The following is a 20,117-nucleotide window of genomic DNA, read 5'->3' as shown; positions in this document are numbered from 1 at the left end:
AATTATCGAAAATTATCAAAAATCCGAATTTCTTAAAATTCAACATTTTTTCCTTTCTTTTTTGCTATTAAGCTTTATTATTTTTGTGCTCTTGGAAAATACTTCACTTATTAAATAGTCTCCAATCTTTAGTAAAAAATCTAAAATTTTTGAAAATTATCAAAAATCCAAAAATCCGAATTTCTTAAAATTCAACATTTTTCCCTCTCTTCTATGCGTTTTAGCTTCATTATTTTTGTGCTCTTGAAAAATGCTTTACTTATTAAATAGTCTCGAAACTTTAGTAAAAAATCTAAAATTACCGAAAATTATCAAAAATCCAAAAATCCGAATTTCTTAAAATTCAACATTTTACCCTCTCTTCTATGCGATTCAGCTTCATTATTTTTGTGCTCTTGGAAAATACTTCACTTATTAAATAGTCTCCAATCTTTAGTAAAAAATCTAAAATTTTTGAAAATTATCAAAAATCCAAAAATCCGAATTTCTTAAAATTCAAAATTTTTCCCTCTCTTCTATGCGATTTAGCTTCATTATTTTTGTGCTCTTGAAAAATACTTCACTCATTAAATAGTCTGGACTCTTTGCCAAAAAATCAAAAATTATCGAAAATTATCAAAAATCCAAAAATCCGAATTTCTTAAAATTCAAAATTTTTCCCTCTCTTCTATGCGATTTAGCTTCATTATTTTTGTGCTCTTGGAAAATGCTTGACTTATTAAATAGTCTGGACTCTTTGCCAAAAAATCAAAAATTATCGAAAATTATCAAAAATCCGAATTTCTTAAAATTCAAAATTTTTCCCTCTCTTCTATGCGATTTAGCTTCATTATTTTTGTGCTCTTGGAAAATGCTTGACTTATTAAATAGTCTGGACTCTTTGCCAAAAAATCGAAAATTATCGAAAATTATCAAAAATCCAAAAATCCGAATTTCTTAAAATTCAACATTTTTCCCTCTCTTCTATGCGATTTAGCTTCATTATTTTTGTGCTCTTGGAAAATGCTTAACTTATTAAATAGTCTGGACTCTTTGCCAAAAAATCGAAAATTATCGAAAATTATCAAAAATCCAAAAATCCGAATTTCTTAAAATTCAACATTTTTTCCTCTCTTTTTTGCGATTTAGCTTTATTATTTTTGTGCTTTTAAAAAATACTTCACTTATTAAATAGTCTGGACTCTTTGCTATAAAATCGAAAATTATCATAAATTATCAAAAATCCAAAAATCCGAATTTCTTAAAATTTAACATTTTTTCCTCTTTTTTTTTGCGATTTAGCTTTATTATTTTTGTGCTTTTGGAAAATGCTTTACTTATTAAATAGTCTGGACTCTTTGCTATAAAATCGAAAATTATCAAAAATTATCAAAAATCCAAAAATCCGAATTTCTTAAAATTCAACATTTTTCCCTCTCTTCTATGCGATTCAGCTTCATTTTTTTTGTGCTCTTGGAAAATGCTTTACTTATTAAATAGTCTCGACACTTTAGTAAAAAATCTAAAATTACCGAAAATTATCAAAAATCCGAATTTCTTAAAATTCAAAATTTTTCCCTCTCTTCTATGCGATTTAGCTTCATTATTTTTGTGCTCTTGGAAAATGCTTGACTTATTAAATAGTCTGGACTCTTTGCCAAAAAATCGAAAATTATCGAAAATTATCAATAATCCAAAAATCCGAATTTCTTAAAATTCAACATTTTTTACTCTCTTCTATGCGATTTAGCTTTATTCTTTTTGTGCTCTAAAAAAATACTTCATTTATTAAATAGTCTAGACTCTTTGATAAAAAATCTAAAATTACCGAAAATTATCAAAAATCCGAATTTATTAAAATTCAAAATTTTTCCTTCTCTTCTATGCTATTTAGCTTCATTATTTTTGTACTCTTGGACAATGCTTTACTTATTAAATAGTCTCGACTCTTTGGTAAAAAATCTAAAATTTTTGAAAATTATCAAAAATCCAAAAATCCGAATTTCTTAAAATTCAAAATTTTTTTCTCTCTTCTATGCGATTTAGCTTCATTATTTCTGTGCTCTTGGAAAATGCTTTACTTATTAAATAGTCTCGACTCTTTGGTAAAAAATCGAAAATTATCGAAAATTATCAAAAATCCAAAAATCCGAATTTCTTAAAATTCAAAATTTTTTTCTCTCTTCAATGCGATTTAGCTTCATTATTTCTGTGCTCTTGGAAAATGCTTTACTTATTAAATAGTCTCGACTCTTTGGTAAAAAATCTAAAATTTTTGAAAATTATCAAAAATCCAAAAATCCGAATTTCTTAAAATTCAAAATTTTTTTCTCTCTTCTATGCGATTTAGCTTCATTATTTCTGTGCTCTTGGAAAATGCTTTACTTATTAAATAGTCTCGACTCTTTGGTAAAAAATCGAAAATTATCGAAAATTATCAAAAATCCAAAAATCCGAATTTCTTAAAATTCAAAATTTTTTTCTCTCTTCAATGCGATTTAGCTTCATTTTTTTGTGCTCTTGGAATTTCAGTTCTTTTCTATGATTTCCCTGATTTCCAGAAGCCATTTAAAAATTCCATACCATTTCCATGATTTCCAGATTCCGTAGGAACCCTGAATTTAATTAAAATTTGTATTTAAAATAATTGATTTCTTTTAAATAATTTTATTAAAATATTTTAAAATAATTGAATTCTTGTGAGAAATGCTTATATTTTTGTAAATAATTGAATTCTTTTGAAGAATTGAAAAAAAAAACATTTTTTTTAAATAATTGAATGTTTCGATCAATAAAAATAAAATTTTTCAAAATAATTACATTTTTCGAGCAATTCCTGCAAAATTGTATTGAAAATAATTAAAATCATGCGATGAATTTTATTATTTATGAAAATATTTGAATAGTTGCAAAAGAATTTTATTAAAATTTTCCAAAGTAACTGAATTTATGAAAAGAATTTTATTATTTTTGAATTATTGCGAAAAATTTTATTAAAATGTTTAAAAAGAATTGAATTACTGTGAAGAATTTTGTTATTTTTGAAAATAATTGAATTCTTCATAAGAATTTTATAAACATTGTTTTAAATAATTAATTTTTTTTCTAAATATAATAAATATTTATAAAAATTTTATTTTAAATAATTGAAAATTCTTGTGGAAAACTTTATTTGTGAAAATAATTGAAAATTTTTTGATTAATTAATTTAAAATAGTATTAAAAATAATTGAAATTCTTCGTTGAGTTTTATTATTTATGAAAATAATTGAATTCTTGCTTAAAATTTTTATTTTATAATTTTATAATTTTATGAAAAATTTTTTTTAATAAATTGAATTTTCATGAAAAATGTTTTGAAATATAATTTTATATATATATATATATATATATATGAAATATTTAGTTAAAATATTTTTTCAATTACGTCGTTTTTAATTATTTTACCTACAAAAAAAAATGTTTTGTTTTTAATTATTTTACGAAACAATTGTTTTGTTTTTTATTATTTTAACGAAACAATTATTTTCTTTCGTAAAGTATAGAAATTAATTAATTTATTGAAAAAATATTCCTACTAAATATAAATAATATTTAGTTCAAATATTTCTCTATTACATCGTTTTTTTTAATTTTTTTACGAAACAAATGTTTTGTTTTTTAATTATTTTACGAAATAATTATTTTGCTTCGGAAAAATATTTCTACTTAATAGAAATATTTAGTTTAAATATTTTTTCAATTGCACCATTTTTAATTATTTTATTTTTAATTATGTTTCGAAAATATGTACTTCAGGATTTATTTAAACCATTTTTTCAGAAATAAAACGGAAAATTCCAGAATTGTCCTTTTAACTTATTTTTTTTTTCACCCAGAGAGTTAAAATTTTGTACAAATGTACATTGTCGCATGTAAAATTGTAGAAAATCAGTCTAAATACATAGTATTGAAAAAAAAGGAAAAAAAAATTATTCACTTTATAACTTGAATACTTATATTGTCACAATTTATTACAAGATTACATGTATTCTACAATTTTCATTTTTAATGTCTCTGTATCTCTCTTCTTTCACATTTGACATGCGTACTTGTATAAACTCTTGTCAATTGGTACGCATAAAACACAAAAATCATTGTATGATGCGCGAATTAAAATATATATATATATGTTTTTTTTTCTTTTACAAAAAAAAAAGAAAAGATGAACAAAAAAAGAAAAGAAAAGAAATTATTCGTTGTTCGCTTCCGTTCACTGAAAATTATTCCGAAAATTCAGAATTAAAACGGAACGAACACACATGTTGTTTTTTTATTTTTCTTTTGTGATTGATTCGCTAGTACTGTGTCGCGTGTATGATTTGGAGTTGAAGTATTTACTCCTGAATAATTACGAGGACGATGTATTTTCCCCGTTACTCTCGAGATAGCCGCCGGAACCATTAACGACAAACGACGTCCCCAATCCGTACAAGTGACCGCAGTATTTTGCATCGTCAATGTTGTCCTCAAAGAACATCTGAAATTTAAAAAATTAAAATTTAAAACAAAATTTTTTAATTTAAAAATTTTTAGATTATTTGCATATTTTCCTCGCCCCCCCCCCCCCCCCCCCCTTCTTTTTGTTCACTTTTTTCATAGGTTCAACTAAAATTTTTCCTCAAAAAGGAAAAGAAGAAAAACTTTAAATTATATATAATTTTTTTATATAAAATAATATAAAATTTTAGTTTCGAATGAAAAAAAAATAATAAACATAATATAAAAATGTAAAATAATGATAAAAATACGAATTATGATAATAATAAAAATACGTACCTCGCGCATCTTAAAAAACACCATGCCCGTCAATAAAGAATCGGAACCTGCTTGATGCTGTGGACCAACTCTTTGAAGTTCCAACTGCTCCGCCACTTCCTGTAGACCACCTTTCAAATTTTTACAAGACTTCATGAGGTACTGCAAAAAAGAAAATTGGTTTAAAACAATTATTATAAAACTAATGCTTAATAAACAAAAACCTACAGTAATTAATTAATTAAAAAATGTTTTAATAATAAAAGAAAATAATATGTGAAAAAAAGAACAAAAAAAAAAGAAAATAAATAATTAATTATTTTATAATTAATTATTTTATAACTAATTATAATTATAATTAATTTATAATTAATTATAAAATAATTAATAATAATTAATTAAAAAACTGTAATTATAAAAGTAAATACTCAATTAATCGAAAAAATTGTAATCGTTAACAATTATACTTCAATTAAGTACATTATTGATTATTATTGTTTATTATTTTCAATAATTTTAATAAAATTCTTCGCCAAAATTCAATTATTTCCATAAACAATAAAATTCTTCGTAGGAATTACAATTATTTTCAATACAATTTTTATAAAATTTCTCGAAACGAATTTTTAAATTATCAAAAAATTGTAATAACATTTTTTTCTAAATAATTAGATTATTTTGAAAAGTTTTGACAAAATGTTTCAAAAGAATTCAATTATTTTTAAAAATAATCAAATTCTTTGGAGACATTCAAATTTATTAGTATAATTTTTATTCAATTTCTTTAAAGAATTCAATTATTTTCTAAAAAAATAAAAGAACTGTAATAACATTTTGGGAAGAATTCAATTATTTAATTACAAAAAATTAATAAAAAGACACGATTATTTTAAAAAGTTAAAAACAAATTCTTTGTAAAATTCAATTATTTTCAAATTTTTTAATTAAAATAAATTGTAAAACTCTGAAAATAATTTAATTATTTTCTCGAAATTTCAATAAAATTCAATAATCGAATGTTTAATTACAAACACGATAATTTTTTAAACTTGAAAGAAATTCTTCAAAACAATTCAATTATTTTCATAAATAATCAAATTCTTTGGAGACATTCAATTTTTTAGTACAATTTAATTTCTTAAAAGAATTCAATTATTAAAAAAAATTGTAATAACATTTTGAGAAGAATTCAATTATTTAATTACAACATTTTTTTAAAAATTCAATAATACAATTTTTAATTGCAAAAATTAATAACAAACACGATTATTTTAAAAAGTTAGAAAGAAATTCTTCGTAAAATTCAATTATTTTCAAATTTTTCAATTAAAATTCTAACATTCTGAAAATAATTCAATTACTTTCTAAAAATTTTACATTTTTAATTTTTTTTAGTAAAATTTAGAAAGAAATTCTTTGTAAAATTCAATTATTTTCAAATTTTTCAATTAAAATTATAAAATTCTGAAAATTATTGAATTATTTTCTAAAAATTTTATAATTTTAATTTTTTTTAGTAAAATTAGAAAGAAATTCTTCGTAAAATTCAATTATTTTTAAATTTTTCAATTCAAATTATAAAATTCTGAAAATTATTTAATTATTTTCTCGAAATTTTATAATTTTAATTTATTTAAAAAGAATTAGAAAGAAATTCTTCGTGAAATTCAATCATTTTCTAAAAATTTTATAATTTTAATTTTTTTTTTGTAAAAATGAGAAAGAAATTCTTCGTAAAATTCAATTAATTTCAAATTTTTCAATTAAAATTATAAAATTCTGAAAAAATTTAAATATTTCCTTAAAATTTTAATAAAATTCAATAATCGAATAAATACGATAATTTTAAAAACTTTTAAGAAATTCTTCAAAAAAATTCAATTATTTAAGTAATAACATTTTTCGTAAGAATTCAAATATTTTCAATATAATTTTTATAAAATTTCTCGAAACGATTTAATTTGAGTTATCAAAAAAATTGTATAATAAATTTTTTTTTAAATAATTCAATTATTTTCAAAAGTTTTTACAAAATATTTCATAAGAATTCAATTATTTTCATAAATAACCAAATTCTTTAAAGAAATTCAATTTTTTAGTATAATTTTTATTTAATTTCTTGAAAGAATTCAATTATTTAAAAAAAAATTGTAATAAAATTTTGTGAAGAATTCAATTATTTTCAAAAAAATTTTGAGAAAATTCAATAATTCAATTTTTAAGTAGGTACAACAATAAATAACAAACACGATTATTTTGAAAAGTTAGAAAGTAATTCTTCGTAAAATTCAATTATTTTTAAATTTTTCAGTTAAAATTGTAAAATTCTGAAAATAATTTAATTATTTTCTAAAAATTTTAATAAAAGTCAATAATCGAATGTTTCTTTACAATTATTAACAAACACGATAATTTTAAAATTTGAAAGAAATTCTTTAAAATAATTCAATTATTTTCATGAGCAATGAAATTTTTCGCAAGAATTCAATTATTTTTAATAAAATTTTAATAAAATTTCTCGAATGAATTCAATATATTTATTTTTTTTAAACATTTTGGTAAACTTCTTCTAATTCAATTACATATTTTAAAATTAAAAATTTTTTGACAATATTCTTCTTAGGAATTCAAGATTTTTAATACATTTATTTTCAAATTCGATAAATAATATTAAAAATCGGTCTTAACAAAAATGAAATAAAATTTTAAATAATAAAAAATTGTATTTATAAAAATTTTAAGTTAAATAAATAGAAAGTTAAAATTAAAAAATTTAAACTAAAGAATTTAAATGCAAAAATTTAAACTGATGAATTTGAATGCAAAAATTTAAACTAAAGAATTTGAATGCAAAAATTTAAACTAAAGAATTTAAATGCAAAAATTAATTTTAAAGAATTAAAATAAACAAAATTACAATTAAAAAATTTAGATTATTAAAAATTTCAATTTAATAAAACAAAACAAAAATCACTTTGATAGAATAAATTTAAAAATAAAATAAATAATCATAAATTTTTTTTTGATAAAATTAAAATACTTTGAATTTTATTTCAAGAAAAAAAAAGAGATGAAAGTTATAGAAAAAAGAAATCATTTTCCTCTTACTTTAACATCGTAAATCGTTGGGAAATATATCCTAAGTAAATCGAAGAATTCACTTTCTTCTTGTGGTAGATTTTGATCGGTGAGAAGTTTTAAAAGATATCCAAAATCGTAGCCAGAATGAAACGATAGCCACTTAATGTCATCCATTAGTACAATACCCGATGTCATTAAGAGTTCGGCAAAATCTAATGGATCGATTCCCTCTTCTTCATGTTTTTTAAATTGTATACCACTATTTTGCAACATATCTATACTGTCTTGTGCATACATGTCCTCTCTAAAAATAATAAATTAACCATCATTTTCCAAAAAAAAAAAAATACCGAAAAAATAAATTAATTACAGCGCAAAAATAAAATAATAAAAGGGCCTTTATATTCCGACCACTTGAATCTGTGGCCAGATTTAAAAAATTCAAAATGGCGGATCCAATATGGCGGAGAAAAATTTGTAAATTGGTTAAAACAGAATATTAAGAAAACTTACTGAAGATTAAATTTGAAATTGAATTGCCACGTTGTGTAACTACCACCTGGTGTATTACCTGTCTCATCTAAAAATGTGAGACCAAGTTGTATAATCCTCAGTAAATCAACATTGCAACGTAAAAGTTGATATTGATAGTCTGCACTCGTCCTAAATTCACCTGAAATATTAAAAATTTACTTTAAAATTTCTCCAAAAATAGGATTACGAATTATATTCACTACCATTATTATTTTTTAATAATAATAATAATAATAATAATAATAATAATAATAATAATAATAATAATAATATTATTTTGATTTTTTTCGTTAGCTCTTAAAGCAAGCTTCACAGTGCCTCTAAAAAGTATTTTAGGGAAAATAGGAGACTGAAAATTAAAAAATAGGGAACTTTTAGAGGACAATAAAAATTGGTTAAATAAAGATAAAAATATAATTTATTTCTACAGGGTTGACACCAAAAATTTAACTTTATTTTTCCCTGATTTCCAAACACAACTTTGACTTTTTCTCTAACCCTAAAGAATATTCTGATTCACTCTCAAAATTATTAGATATACTCAAAAAAAAATATTCTATTAAATTTATTTACTAATTTCTTCAAAATTAAAATTATTCGAAAACATCAATAACTTTATTTCAAATAAATATTTAATCATTATTTTTCATTGGAATTAAAATTCTTCAAAAGATTCAAATTCAAACCTTTTTAAATTGAACAACTCATAAGAATATTATTATAAAACATAAAGTTGACCGACTGACAAAATCATTATTTTATTATTACAAGAATATTTTTACTGTAATTTCTTTAAAATTATTTTTATCATTTCAATTCAATAAAAATTTTCTAGAATTTTTAACTAAAATTCTACTTTAAATCAATAACATCAATTATTATTATCAATTAAACTTTTTCAAAAAAGTCAATTCTACAGAATTTTTAGTTAAAATGTACGAAAAATAATAATTTAATTCTACGAGAAATCAATTATTTTTATTAGTATTAAATTTATTATACTAAAGAATTTTATAACAATTTTTGAAAACAATTGAAAACTTTTTGAAGAATTTTATTAAATTTTTTAAAAATAATTGAATTCTTGTGATGAATTTAGATATATTTATCAAAAATAATTGAATTTTGGAAAAGAATTTTATTAAAAAATTCCTTAGAATAATTAATTTTATGGGAAAAATTTATGCGATTTTGTTGTTTATCAAGCTAATTGAATTTATTTAAAATTGTATTAATAATACTTGAAATTCTGCGATGAAAATAATTGAATTTGTAAATGAAATTTTATTATTTATGAAAATAATTGAATCTTTTCGTAGAATTGTATCAACAAGTTTTTTCTATAATTAAATTTGTTGATAAATTTTATGAAAATAGTAAATATTTAAAAAAAACATTGAATTGCGGAAAACTTTTGAAAATAATTGAAATTTTGCAAAGAATTTTATTTAAATTTTTGAAAATAATTAAATTTTTAAACGAAAAATTTTGCTGTTTATAAAAATAATTGAATTTTTGACGAGATATTCATTAAAATTTATAAAAAAAATTGAATTCGTGCAAAATATTTTATTAAATTTTGTTTAAATATTGAAATTTTGCCAAGAATTTAATTAAAATTTTTGACAATAATTGAATTCATGTGATGAATATTGATACATATTTATCAAAATAATTGAATTTTAGAAAAGAATTTCATTAAAAATCCTTAAAATAATTGATTTTATAAGGAGAATTTTGTTGGTTATCAAGATAATTGAATTCTTTTCCAAAAATTATTTAGAAATTATTGAAAATAATTGATTTCCTGCGACGAAAAAAAATAGGGGAAATTTTCAAAATAGGGTACGTTTAGGGGCCAAAATTTAAAAAAGGGGTCTTTTAGGGAAATAGGGGACAGACTGTTAAATCTCTACTTACAAATATAAAAAATTACGTTTTCCATGTGTTTTTCTGTTTACCCTAACATTTGTACTCAGTTGACCTTATTTTGAATTTCTTATACTTTTAATTTCATTGAAATTATATTTTTCATTGTACAAATTTTACTCTAATATTTATTTTCATTTGAATCATTTTTATATTTATAATATTTTATTTTATCTTAAATAATATTTATTTATTATTTTATTTCATTTATATAAAATTTTTATTAATTATCATGTAATTTTAATTTTGACTATAGAAATATCATTTCAATATATTCAATTGCAAATAAAAAAGAAATAAAATTTTTCTATTGAAATTATTCTATTATTTACCAATTGGTCTTGCAACAACTCCTGGAAATTCTGTGTCCATTGCTATATATTGATATTGTTGTACTACTTGACGTATCGCCCGAAATTCTTCTTCAAGATTGTGTCCCCATACATCTCGTATTCCACATTCCTCATTGTTGGGCATATTAGGCCCACCCTTTTGCTGACCTCCGCCTAGAAAAAAAAGAATTGAAAAAAATGGTCTTCTGTTAAAAAAAATTTCTATTTTTAATTTTTCTTTTAATCGCAAGGCCAGCTCTAAAAATTCCATTCCCCCGAAGGAAACAAATTTATTTTTAAAATTGTAACAAAAAAAATGATTTAATATTTTAATATTTTGGCGAAAATTTAAATTAACTTTCAAAAAAATCAATAAAAATATAAACTAAAGATGTTCCCCTAAGTTTCCTTAGGTGCCATTGGGTTTTTAAAATCTATCAAAATATAAAGCCGGCCATGCTTTTTTAGGTTTTTTTTTTATTTTTTTAAAGTTTGCCCTCTCAAGTGAAAATAATTTACTTCGATATTGAGAATAAACGTTTAAATTTCGTTGAATGCCAAGTAAACGTTGATAAAATTGCACCCTCCAATTGGTCTGATTTCTTCGTGCATTTTCGAAAATTGCACATTTTTTCTTCAATCGCGAACGACTGCACATTTTTCAAGAACATCAGTGCGCGAATTAACATATTATTTTACTTGATTTTCTTTTAGATTATTTCTTCTATCAAAAAAAGCTACTCTTCAAATCTCTTGTTTCTCAAAATGTATTTTAAATATCTTTTATCACCGAGCCTGAAATTTTGTTTAAATAGAGGTTTATTTGAAGTTTTATAAAATTTCGAATTTTGAATGAATTTTCATTAGAAATTTTAAAGAACTTAGATTTTTAAAAAATTTTAATAATTCAAATTCTTTTGAAATTAGTTAAATTTTTTAATATAATATATAATTAATTATTCAAAATAATGGATTTATAAAAGAATTTTAGTTAAAAATACTAATAAAAATTGAATTTTTGGAGAAGTTACAAATGATTGAAAAAATTCAATTATTTTCAATAGTAATAAAATTTTTTTACAGAACTTCAATTATGTTTAAAAATTTTTTTAAAAATTCTCGTAAAAATTTCTATTATCTTTAAAAACAATAAAATTCTTGACAAAATTTCAATTCTTTTCATAAAATTTTTCTCAATTCAATGATTTTTAATATTTACTATTTTAATAAAGTTTTTTTTAAAAAAATTCAATTACAAAAAATTTTAATAAAATGTCTACGCAAACATTTAATTATTCTCATAAATAATAGAAATTTCAGAGGAATTTAGATATTTACAATTTTTTTTTTTATAAATTTCTTCGCAATAATTCTATTATTTTTATAAATAATCAAATTTTTTACATGGATTCAATTGTTTTTAAATTCAATTTTAGTTGAATTTTTCGAAAATAATTGAATTATTTTCATAAATATTAAATTTTTCACAGGAATTCAATTATTTATATTGCAATTTTAATTGAATTTCTCTAAAATAATTGAATTATTTTCATAAACTTTAAATTTTTTTACGGATTCAATTATAATTCTTAAAAATTTGGATTAAAATTCGTTAAAAAAAATTCAATTATTTAAAAATATGTTGATAAAATTGTTTATTAGATGTGAATTTTAAGAAACATTCAATTATTCAATAAATTATTTTTCTATTTAAATAATTGAAATCACTATAAGAAGTTTATAATAAAAATTGATTTCAAAATAAATTTTATTTAAAATTTTCGATAATTGAAAATTAAAAGCATTACAATCTGAATAAATTTAGAAATAATTGAATTTTGAAAAGTTTACAAATTAAAATTTAGGAATATTTGAATTTCTCCCACTTTTAACTAACAATTCTGTAGAATTAATTTTTTAGAAAAAGTTTAATTGATTTTTTTCAATTATTTAAAGTTTTTTATTCTCTAATATATATTTAATTGAAGAATTATTATCGAATAATTGAAATTTCATAAAATTGAATTGTAAATAAATGGATTTGCAAAATTCTTAAAGAACTTTTACAAAAAATTATTAAAAATAATTTATTTAAAGAAGGATTTTTGTTAAAAATTCTAGAAAATAATAATTGAATAGAAATGATGAAAATAATAATTATTATTAAAAAAAATTATTAAAATTATTAAAATTATTATTATTATTATTATTATTAACAATTGATTAAGTACCAATAAAATATTTTTAATTATTAAGTGTTATTTTTATAAATAAGTAATTCATTATTAGTAATTATAATTATTAATATCTAATAGTAGATTTTTTCATATTTTGAGTTTCACATTGTTTTTCTTTATATGGTAAATTTTACTAACATTATTACATAAAATTCTAATTAATTTAAAATTATAAATTTCTGTACTGATTGGAAAAAATAATTTGGACATTGTTTATTATATTATAAAAAATAAATTATCTCTTACCTGTTGCTGAAGGCATTTGTGAAATTATATGAACCTTTTCACAAAAAAAAAGACTGTCCAATATTTTGTCTGCGATGCATGTAATTTTTTTCACATCACTGGAAGAAATTTTTTCAATTTATTTTCAAACAAACAATAAATTAATTGTAAATGAAAAAATCCATTAGATATTTCATTTTTAAGTACATTTCTCTTTAGAATCTAGTATCATTTTTGTGTTTGTATCTTTGTAAACTAAGACAAATGGTAACCGTTCATGATAAACACAAAAACAAAAATACCTTGTGTAAAATTATTGTCGAATGATATAAAATTCGTTGGGAAAATTTTTTTTTTACCTTCAAAAGGAAAGGATGTGTATTTTCTTTTATTGAAAATAAACAAGAAAAAGAAAGAAATAAATATTGGGTCGTAATCGTAATTTTTGAAATGTATTTTTTAATTTTCAAAGAAAGGTTTTTTTTCGAAATTAGATTTGTTAAATAAAATGAATGGCTTGGATGTGGTAATTTTTAAAGATAATGTTGTTTTTTTAACTTAAAAATTATACTTACTAAGCACTTAAAAATTTTTAGTATTTTACAATTTTTGCGTTCAAAAAATTGAAAGAAGAGGTTAGTTTTTATATGTTCATTAACTGTGCGTAGAGTCTGAAATTTGCCAATATTCTCTATTTCTCTTTAGTGACAGGATATTTTGTTGTGACAGAAAGACACAGAAAGATAAGCAAGAACCAGGGTTGAATTAGTAATAAATAAATTCGAGTTTTGTAATGTAAAAAATATGTGCGTCTACTTTATGGTTACATTCCACTAGGGACCACTAGAAATTCTAGTAATTTTTAAATTACGCGTCACTTTCTTGTGAATTCACCTTTAGTCACCACGTGTCAATTTTTTTCGTCATCAACAGTAGGTTTTTTTTAAAGAATTCCCTACTCAACCCTGTCTGTATGTCTATAACCTCAATATCACAAAAATTTAATTGCAAAGAAGCAAAGTATATCTCTGCGTATCTGGTATCTCTAAAGTAGTGATTAGTGAATGTAGTGAATCAAGTTGTCAAGTGAATAAATATAGACATATAGATGTCAAAAATCAATTATTAAAAACAAGTAAAATTTAATTAACAAAAAAAAAACTAAACAGATGTTTTGATTGTGTCACAAGTGATAATATACTTTAAAAAATCATGAATAATTCTATAGAGTCAATAACACGTTCCATGGTGTGTATCAGAAATGTTTAATCAATGTTTAAAACACTTTTAAAAGAATTATAATTTTTTTTTCAAATGTGAAAATTTTAATAATTAGTTGTTTCTTATCTAATTTCAATAAACGATTGCTAGCAAAAAATTTTTCCTATCAAATAAATAAAAAATAATTTTTGAACAAAATAAATATCATTTTGAATATATTTTATTTATTCTTTTATTTTTTATACCTTAATTTTCGTAGAGAATGAAACTTAGAAAAACATTATTATTTTTAATAGTAATAATAATACTGAATAATAAATTTGCTCAAATCCGTTTAATCAACAATCACAATTTAAGAATAATTTATAAAAACAATATTTTGAAATAAAATAACAATTATTGCTGCGGAGAATCAATTTTGAAAGGGAGAGAATTGTTGCATGTTTTAAAATAATGTTAATAGTAATAATAACACTGAATAATAAATTTGCTCAGATCCGTTTAATTAACAATTACAATTTAAGAATAATTTATAAAAACAATATTTTGAAATTAAATAACAATTATTTCTGCGGAGAATCAATTTTGAAAGGGAGAGAATTGTTTCATGTTTTATAAGAATATTAATAATAATAATAATACTGAAAAGTGTATTTGCTCAAATCCGTTTAATCAACAATCACAATTTAAGAATAATTTATAAAAACAATATTTTGAAATTAAATAACAATTATTGCTGCGGAGAATCAATTTTGAAAGGCAGAGAATTTTTTCATGTTTTATAAGAGTGTTAATAAAATTTTACAAAATAATTCTATTATTTAAACAAAATTTTAATAAAAATTTCACAGGAATTCAAATACATACCAATTTTTTATATATATTTCTCCGCACCAATTCAATAATTTTTAATTTTTTAATGAAATTTCTCCTAAGAATATAAATATATTCAGAGAATGGAAAAATAGTTTTAAAAAATTCAATTATTTCGAAAAATTTAAATCAAATTCTTTTGAAAATTCTGTTATTTAAAAAGTTTGACAATATTCTTTACAAGATTTAATTAATAGACTTGCAATTTTAATAAAATTTCCCTATACAATTCAATTATTTTAAATACAATTCTTCTTGAGAATTCAATTATTTTCACAAATAATAATAAATTTTTTTATGGGAATTCAATTATTTAAACAAAAATTGAATAAAATTCTTTGCTAGAAATCACTTTTATTAGTTTGTAACTTATTTATTTGTTATTAATTTTAAAATGTATTCAATATTATAATAAAAGAAATAAACTTGATTTACTTAAAATTTTCTAAATATTTCTTTTTCTCAATCACAATTCTGTTCACAAAATTATAACTTTCTTTTTGAAAAAGAAAAAATTTCTATTTCTAATCACAATTTTTTAACAAAATTTTATTCTTCTTTGAAAATAAAAAATAATAATTTGTATCATTTTTATACAAAAATTTTCAAAATTAATATATTTATAAAACATTTTTTTAGAAAATTGTAAATATCTTTAGGGAAAAAATTCCATACAGGTTAAAACAAATAGTTTTTTATTCACTTTTCTAAAGTAAAATAAATAAAAATCCTGTTCTTTGAAAGTTATACCTGTTCTTTAAAAGTTCCATTATAAAAAGATTTCTTTCGAAAAATGTTATTTTTATAAAAAAAAAGAATAAAAATAATATTTTAAAAATAATTTCCAGGTGGAAAATGTTCGAATGCTCGATAAATATAGTAATAATCATTCAATTGGAACTTTATACATTACTGTAACACATATTATATTTGTCGATTCAAATGGAAAAAAACAAATTTGGGTAAGTTAAAATTTTTATAATTTTAAAATTTTAATTTTTTCAAGGAGACAATTGTCGAAAACGTATTTTAAAATTTATTATAAAAAGCATCGCCAATTCCTTTTATCTAGTTCTAATTAATAAAAAAAAAATTTTGTAATAGGTTTTAAACACTCATATTGCAAGTGTTGAAAAATTGCCATTATCTACGACTGGTTCACCACTTCTAATTAAGTTCAAGAATTTTTTTGTCGTTACTTTTATCATTGCCAAAGAACGAGATTGTCATGAAGTCTACCTCACTTTACTTAAACTCTCCTCACCAGGTATTTAAAAAATTTTGAATTTATTTTTATATTTTACTACTTCAATAAATAAATAAATATATTTAAATTAAAATTTTTATTCGAAAGACGTTTATATTTTACTTTTATTTTTATTTTCAGCGAGAATGGAGGATCTTTACTGTTTCCACTATAAAGAATCATGGCCTCAACACTTGGGCTGGAATCTCTTTAATATACAAAGAGAATTTCAACGTCAAGGCGCTCCAAATGATGAATGGAGTATTTCATACTTAAACACAAATTACGAGGTATTTAACATTATTATAATTTTAACCTTTTTCTAATTTTTTAAAATTATTAACCATTTTTCTACATTGTAGTTGTGTGAAACTTATCCGCGCTGTTTATTTGTACCAACCACGTGTACAACAAGCGTTTTGGTTGGCAGCGCAAAATTTAGAAGTAAAGGCAGATTACCAGTGTTAACCTATCTGCATAAAAATAAGGTTTGTTAAGAAAAATTCGATTCGAAATTTGATTTTTTTTTAAATCTTAATACCTATGGAAAAATAATGGATAATTAAATATTTATTTCAAAAAATCTATATGATTTTACAGTTGAAGATAAAAAAAATGTATTATAAACATATTTTGGAGTTTCAATTATTTTTAGAGTAAAGTAAAATATTTTTAGAGTTTGGGAAAAATTCTAAGTTTTGTTTAAAAATAATTTATTTTGAGAATTATTTTTTATGATCTGTGGGGTACTTATTGAGTTTTTTCTATTGCAGGCAGCGATTTGTCGTTGTAGTCAACCGCTTTCTGGTTTTAATGCTCGTTGTCCAGAGGACGAACAAATGTTGTACAATATTCTTTGTACAAACACAAATGCAAAGTACATTTATGTTGTGGATACTCGACCAAGGGTAAGAAAATACAATAGGAAAAATATAATTAAAGAAAATTTTTTCTCTCTCTTTACGAAAAGAATTAACATTTTTACTTTTTAGATAAATGCAATGGCCAATAGAGCTGCTGGTAAAGGTTATGAAAACGAAAATTTCTACGATAATATTAAATTTAAATTCTTTGGAATAGAAAATATTCATGTCATGAGGGCGAGTCTTAGTAAATTAATTGATTGTAAGTATATTTTTGTATTTCTTAAATATTTCTTAAAAATGTTTTGAATTTTTATTTTATTTCGAAAATAATTGAAATTAAAATTTATTTCTTAAAATTTTTGTGACGACACTGAATTAAATAAACGACTTTTTCGACTTTTTCTCTATTTTAAATCGACTTTTTTTGCACCTTAAAGTCGATCCGAGGCCTAAAATTATGATTTATTTTTTTAAAAAAATGGTTTGTTTTAATTACAATTTTTTTTTTAATATTTCCATTATTCCAGTACAAAAAAGCACGTCAATGGGATCGTTTTTAACGGGCCTGGAAAGCAGTGGATGGTTAAAGCATATAAAATCAATTTTGGAGACTTCGTGGTTCATTGCACAAGTTGTGTCTAACGGAATAAGCGTTGTCGTACATTGCAGCGATGGATGGGATCGTACCGCTCAAGTTTGTTCCCTAGCCGCTTTACTTCTCGATCCATTTTACCGAAGTATTCAAGGCTTTCAAATTTTAATTGAAAAAGATTGGCTCTCATTTGGCCACAAATTCAACGATCGTTGCGGTCATATTGTAAGCGACAGCAAAGAATTGGCTCCAATTTTCACACAATTCATCGATTCCACTTATCAATTACTTCAACAATATCCATACGCATTTCAATTTAACGAAACATTTCTTTTAACTCTCCACGATCATGTTCACAGTTGTCAATATGGTACATTCATTGGTAATTGTGAAAAGGAACGTCAAAAATTTAAAATCACCGAAAAAACCTACTCCTTCTCGGGCTATGTTTCGAAACATTTAAACGAATACATAAATCCATTTTATCGACGAAATGTAACGGAAAAAGAAATGAATGCCGTTCTTCAACCGAAACTTTCACCACAATCAATAACATTGTGGCGTGGTTTTTATTGTCGTTTTGAAAATGGTGTTCATCCACGTGAAACATTTCAAGATCATTTACACACTATTCACGATAATAAAAATTCAATTGAAGATCACGTTAAACTACTTATTAGACGAATGAATTCATTGGGGAAATTATTTACAATCAATAATGTTCCAATGAAGGATGAAAATTTTAAACTTGATAAAAATTTAACAGAATATTTCTCTGAGAAAATTATTGATAATTTAGAGGAAGATGATGATAAATTACTTGACACATTAAAGGCAAATCAACTTGAAAAAGAAATGAAAGCTGTCGCATTGGATTGGAAATTTTCACGGAATATTAATGAATGCATCTGTGCGGCTAGTTTCGACGTCTTTAATATAAAGGTAATTTCAAATGTTAAAAATTACTAAAATTTTAATTAAATTAAATGTTAATTACTAAAATTTAATCAAAGAAAAAACTATTTTTTCATTCATTGAAAATAATAATTTCTTTGTTTTTAGTATCACTGTTTTTCTTGCGGAAATATTTTCTGCATAAAATGTATGGGAGATGAAAAAGTACTAGCAGGTCATGAATCACAACGTCCAGTACCAACATGTAAAGGATGCTCTAGAAAATCAACTGTTTCAACTCCTATTAGATCTTGAATTTATTTTTTTTTTATTTCATATTTATAATTATTTGTAAATATTTTTTAAACTTAAACGCTTTGTCGTATCGACAATTTCTACACTAATTGTATAATAGATGTTACATACTCGTTTGTATATATGAGAAATATATTTATTGTGATTTGTATAAGTGAAAAGTATATTTATAAATCACATCCCACATAGCACAGATTTTTAAATTTTCAAAATCGTTCAAAAACTGATTTTTTTTTACATATAATTTTGTTGGAAAATGAAGAAAAATGACAAATTTAGTTGAAAATTTAAGATTTAGAAAATTTTCTGTAAAATAAATCAACAAATTTCCTATAGAGAAAAATTTTAAAAATCATTCAATTTTGTTTCAAAATGAAAAAAAAATTACGAATTTAGTAAATCGACGAATTTTACGATTAAAAAAAATTTTTTTTTAGAAAAAAACGACGATTTTTAAATTTTAAAAAATTTTAACTGATTTTTTGCGTATTATTTAAATGTAAAATAAAAAAAATTACAAAATTAGTCGAAATTGAAGATTTGGAAAATTTTATGCAAAAAAAAATTCGAAAAAATCGACGAATTTCACAATTTTGAAATTTTTTATAGAAAAACAACGATTTTTAAAATTGGAAAAATTTTCAAAAACTGAATTTTTGCGTTATAATTTAGTTGGAAAATGAAAAAATTTCATGAATTTAGCCGAAATTCAAGATTTTGCATTTTTCCGTAGAAAAAATCAACGATTTTTAAATTTAAAAAATTCTTTAAATTGTTCAAATACTAATTTTTTGCATATATAATTTATTTGTAAAATATTGAAAATTGAGGAATTTAATCGAAATTCAAGATTTTTAAATTTTCAAAAGAAAAAAAAAACAAATAGATCGACGATTTTGAAATTTTTCAAAATTTTCAAAATCGTTTTAAAAAACTGGTTTTTTAGTATAATTTTAGTTAGAAAATAAAAAAAAATTCATGAATTTAGTCGACTGT

The 20,117-nt window shown here is 21.5% G+C and overlaps 2 protein-coding genes across 2 annotated transcripts; one reads left to right on the top strand and one right to left on the bottom strand.

Moving 5' to 3' along the window:
* Positions 1-3,962: 3,962 nt before the first annotated feature.
* LOC122503504 (CCR4-NOT transcription complex subunit 7) lies at positions 3,963-13,879 on the bottom strand. The gene is made up of 7 exons (XM_043614072.1): positions 13,690-13,879; positions 13,136-13,233; positions 10,653-10,826; positions 8,371-8,530; positions 7,885-8,161; positions 4,798-4,938; positions 3,963-4,498 (listed from the first exon to the last, which is right to left on the bottom strand). The coding sequence occupies exons 2-7, from the start codon at positions 13,149-13,151 to the stop codon at positions 4,370-4,372; spliced, it is 897 nt and encodes a 298-aa protein (XP_043470007.1). The 5' UTR covers positions 13,152-13,233; positions 13,690-13,879; the 3' UTR covers positions 3,963-4,369.
* A 208-nt stretch (positions 13,880-14,087) lies between these two features.
* LOC122503503 (myotubularin-related protein 8) lies at positions 14,088-19,272 on the top strand. The gene is made up of 9 exons (XM_043614071.1): positions 14,088-14,362; positions 16,057-16,170; positions 16,313-16,475; positions 16,596-16,744; positions 16,817-16,942; positions 17,228-17,362; positions 17,447-17,579; positions 17,848-18,854; positions 18,975-19,272. Exons 1-9 carry the CDS (start codon positions 14,327-14,329, stop codon positions 19,119-19,121), a joined length of 2,010 nt encoding a protein of 669 aa, XP_043470006.1. The 5' UTR covers positions 14,088-14,326; the 3' UTR covers positions 19,122-19,272.
* The last annotated feature ends 845 nt before the right edge of the window (positions 19,273-20,117 follow it).

This window comes from Leptopilina heterotoma, unplaced genomic scaffold (assembly GCF_015476425.1).
Source record: "Leptopilina heterotoma isolate Lh14 unplaced genomic scaffold, ASM1547642v1 Lhet_263, whole genome shotgun sequence".
Lineage (NCBI taxonomy): Eukaryota > Metazoa > Arthropoda > Insecta > Hymenoptera > Figitidae > Leptopilina > Leptopilina heterotoma.
This window is presented reverse-complemented; position numbering and strand designations above follow the sequence as displayed.

Coding starts and splice junctions, on each gene's coding strand:
- LOC122503504 (XM_043614072.1), bottom strand. Junction 8,531..10,652: donor AGTTGTTGCAAGACCAATTG/GTAAATAATAGA, acceptor TTAATATTTCAG/GTGAATTTAGGACGAGTGCA. Junction 4,499..4,797: donor TGTTTTTTAAGATGCGCGAG/GTACGTATTTTT, acceptor TTTAAATTTCAG/ATGTTCTTTGAGGACAACAT.
- LOC122503503 (XM_043614071.1), top strand. CDS start 14,327: ATGAATAATTCTATAGAGTCAATAACACGTTCCATG. Junction 16,171..16,312: donor ATGGAAAAAAACAAATTTGG/GTAAGTTAAAAT, acceptor ATTTTGTAATAG/GTTTTAAACACTCATATTGC. Junction 16,943..17,227: donor CCTATCTGCATAAAAATAAG/GTTTGTTAAGAA, acceptor TTTCTATTGCAG/GCAGCGATTTGTCGTTGTAG.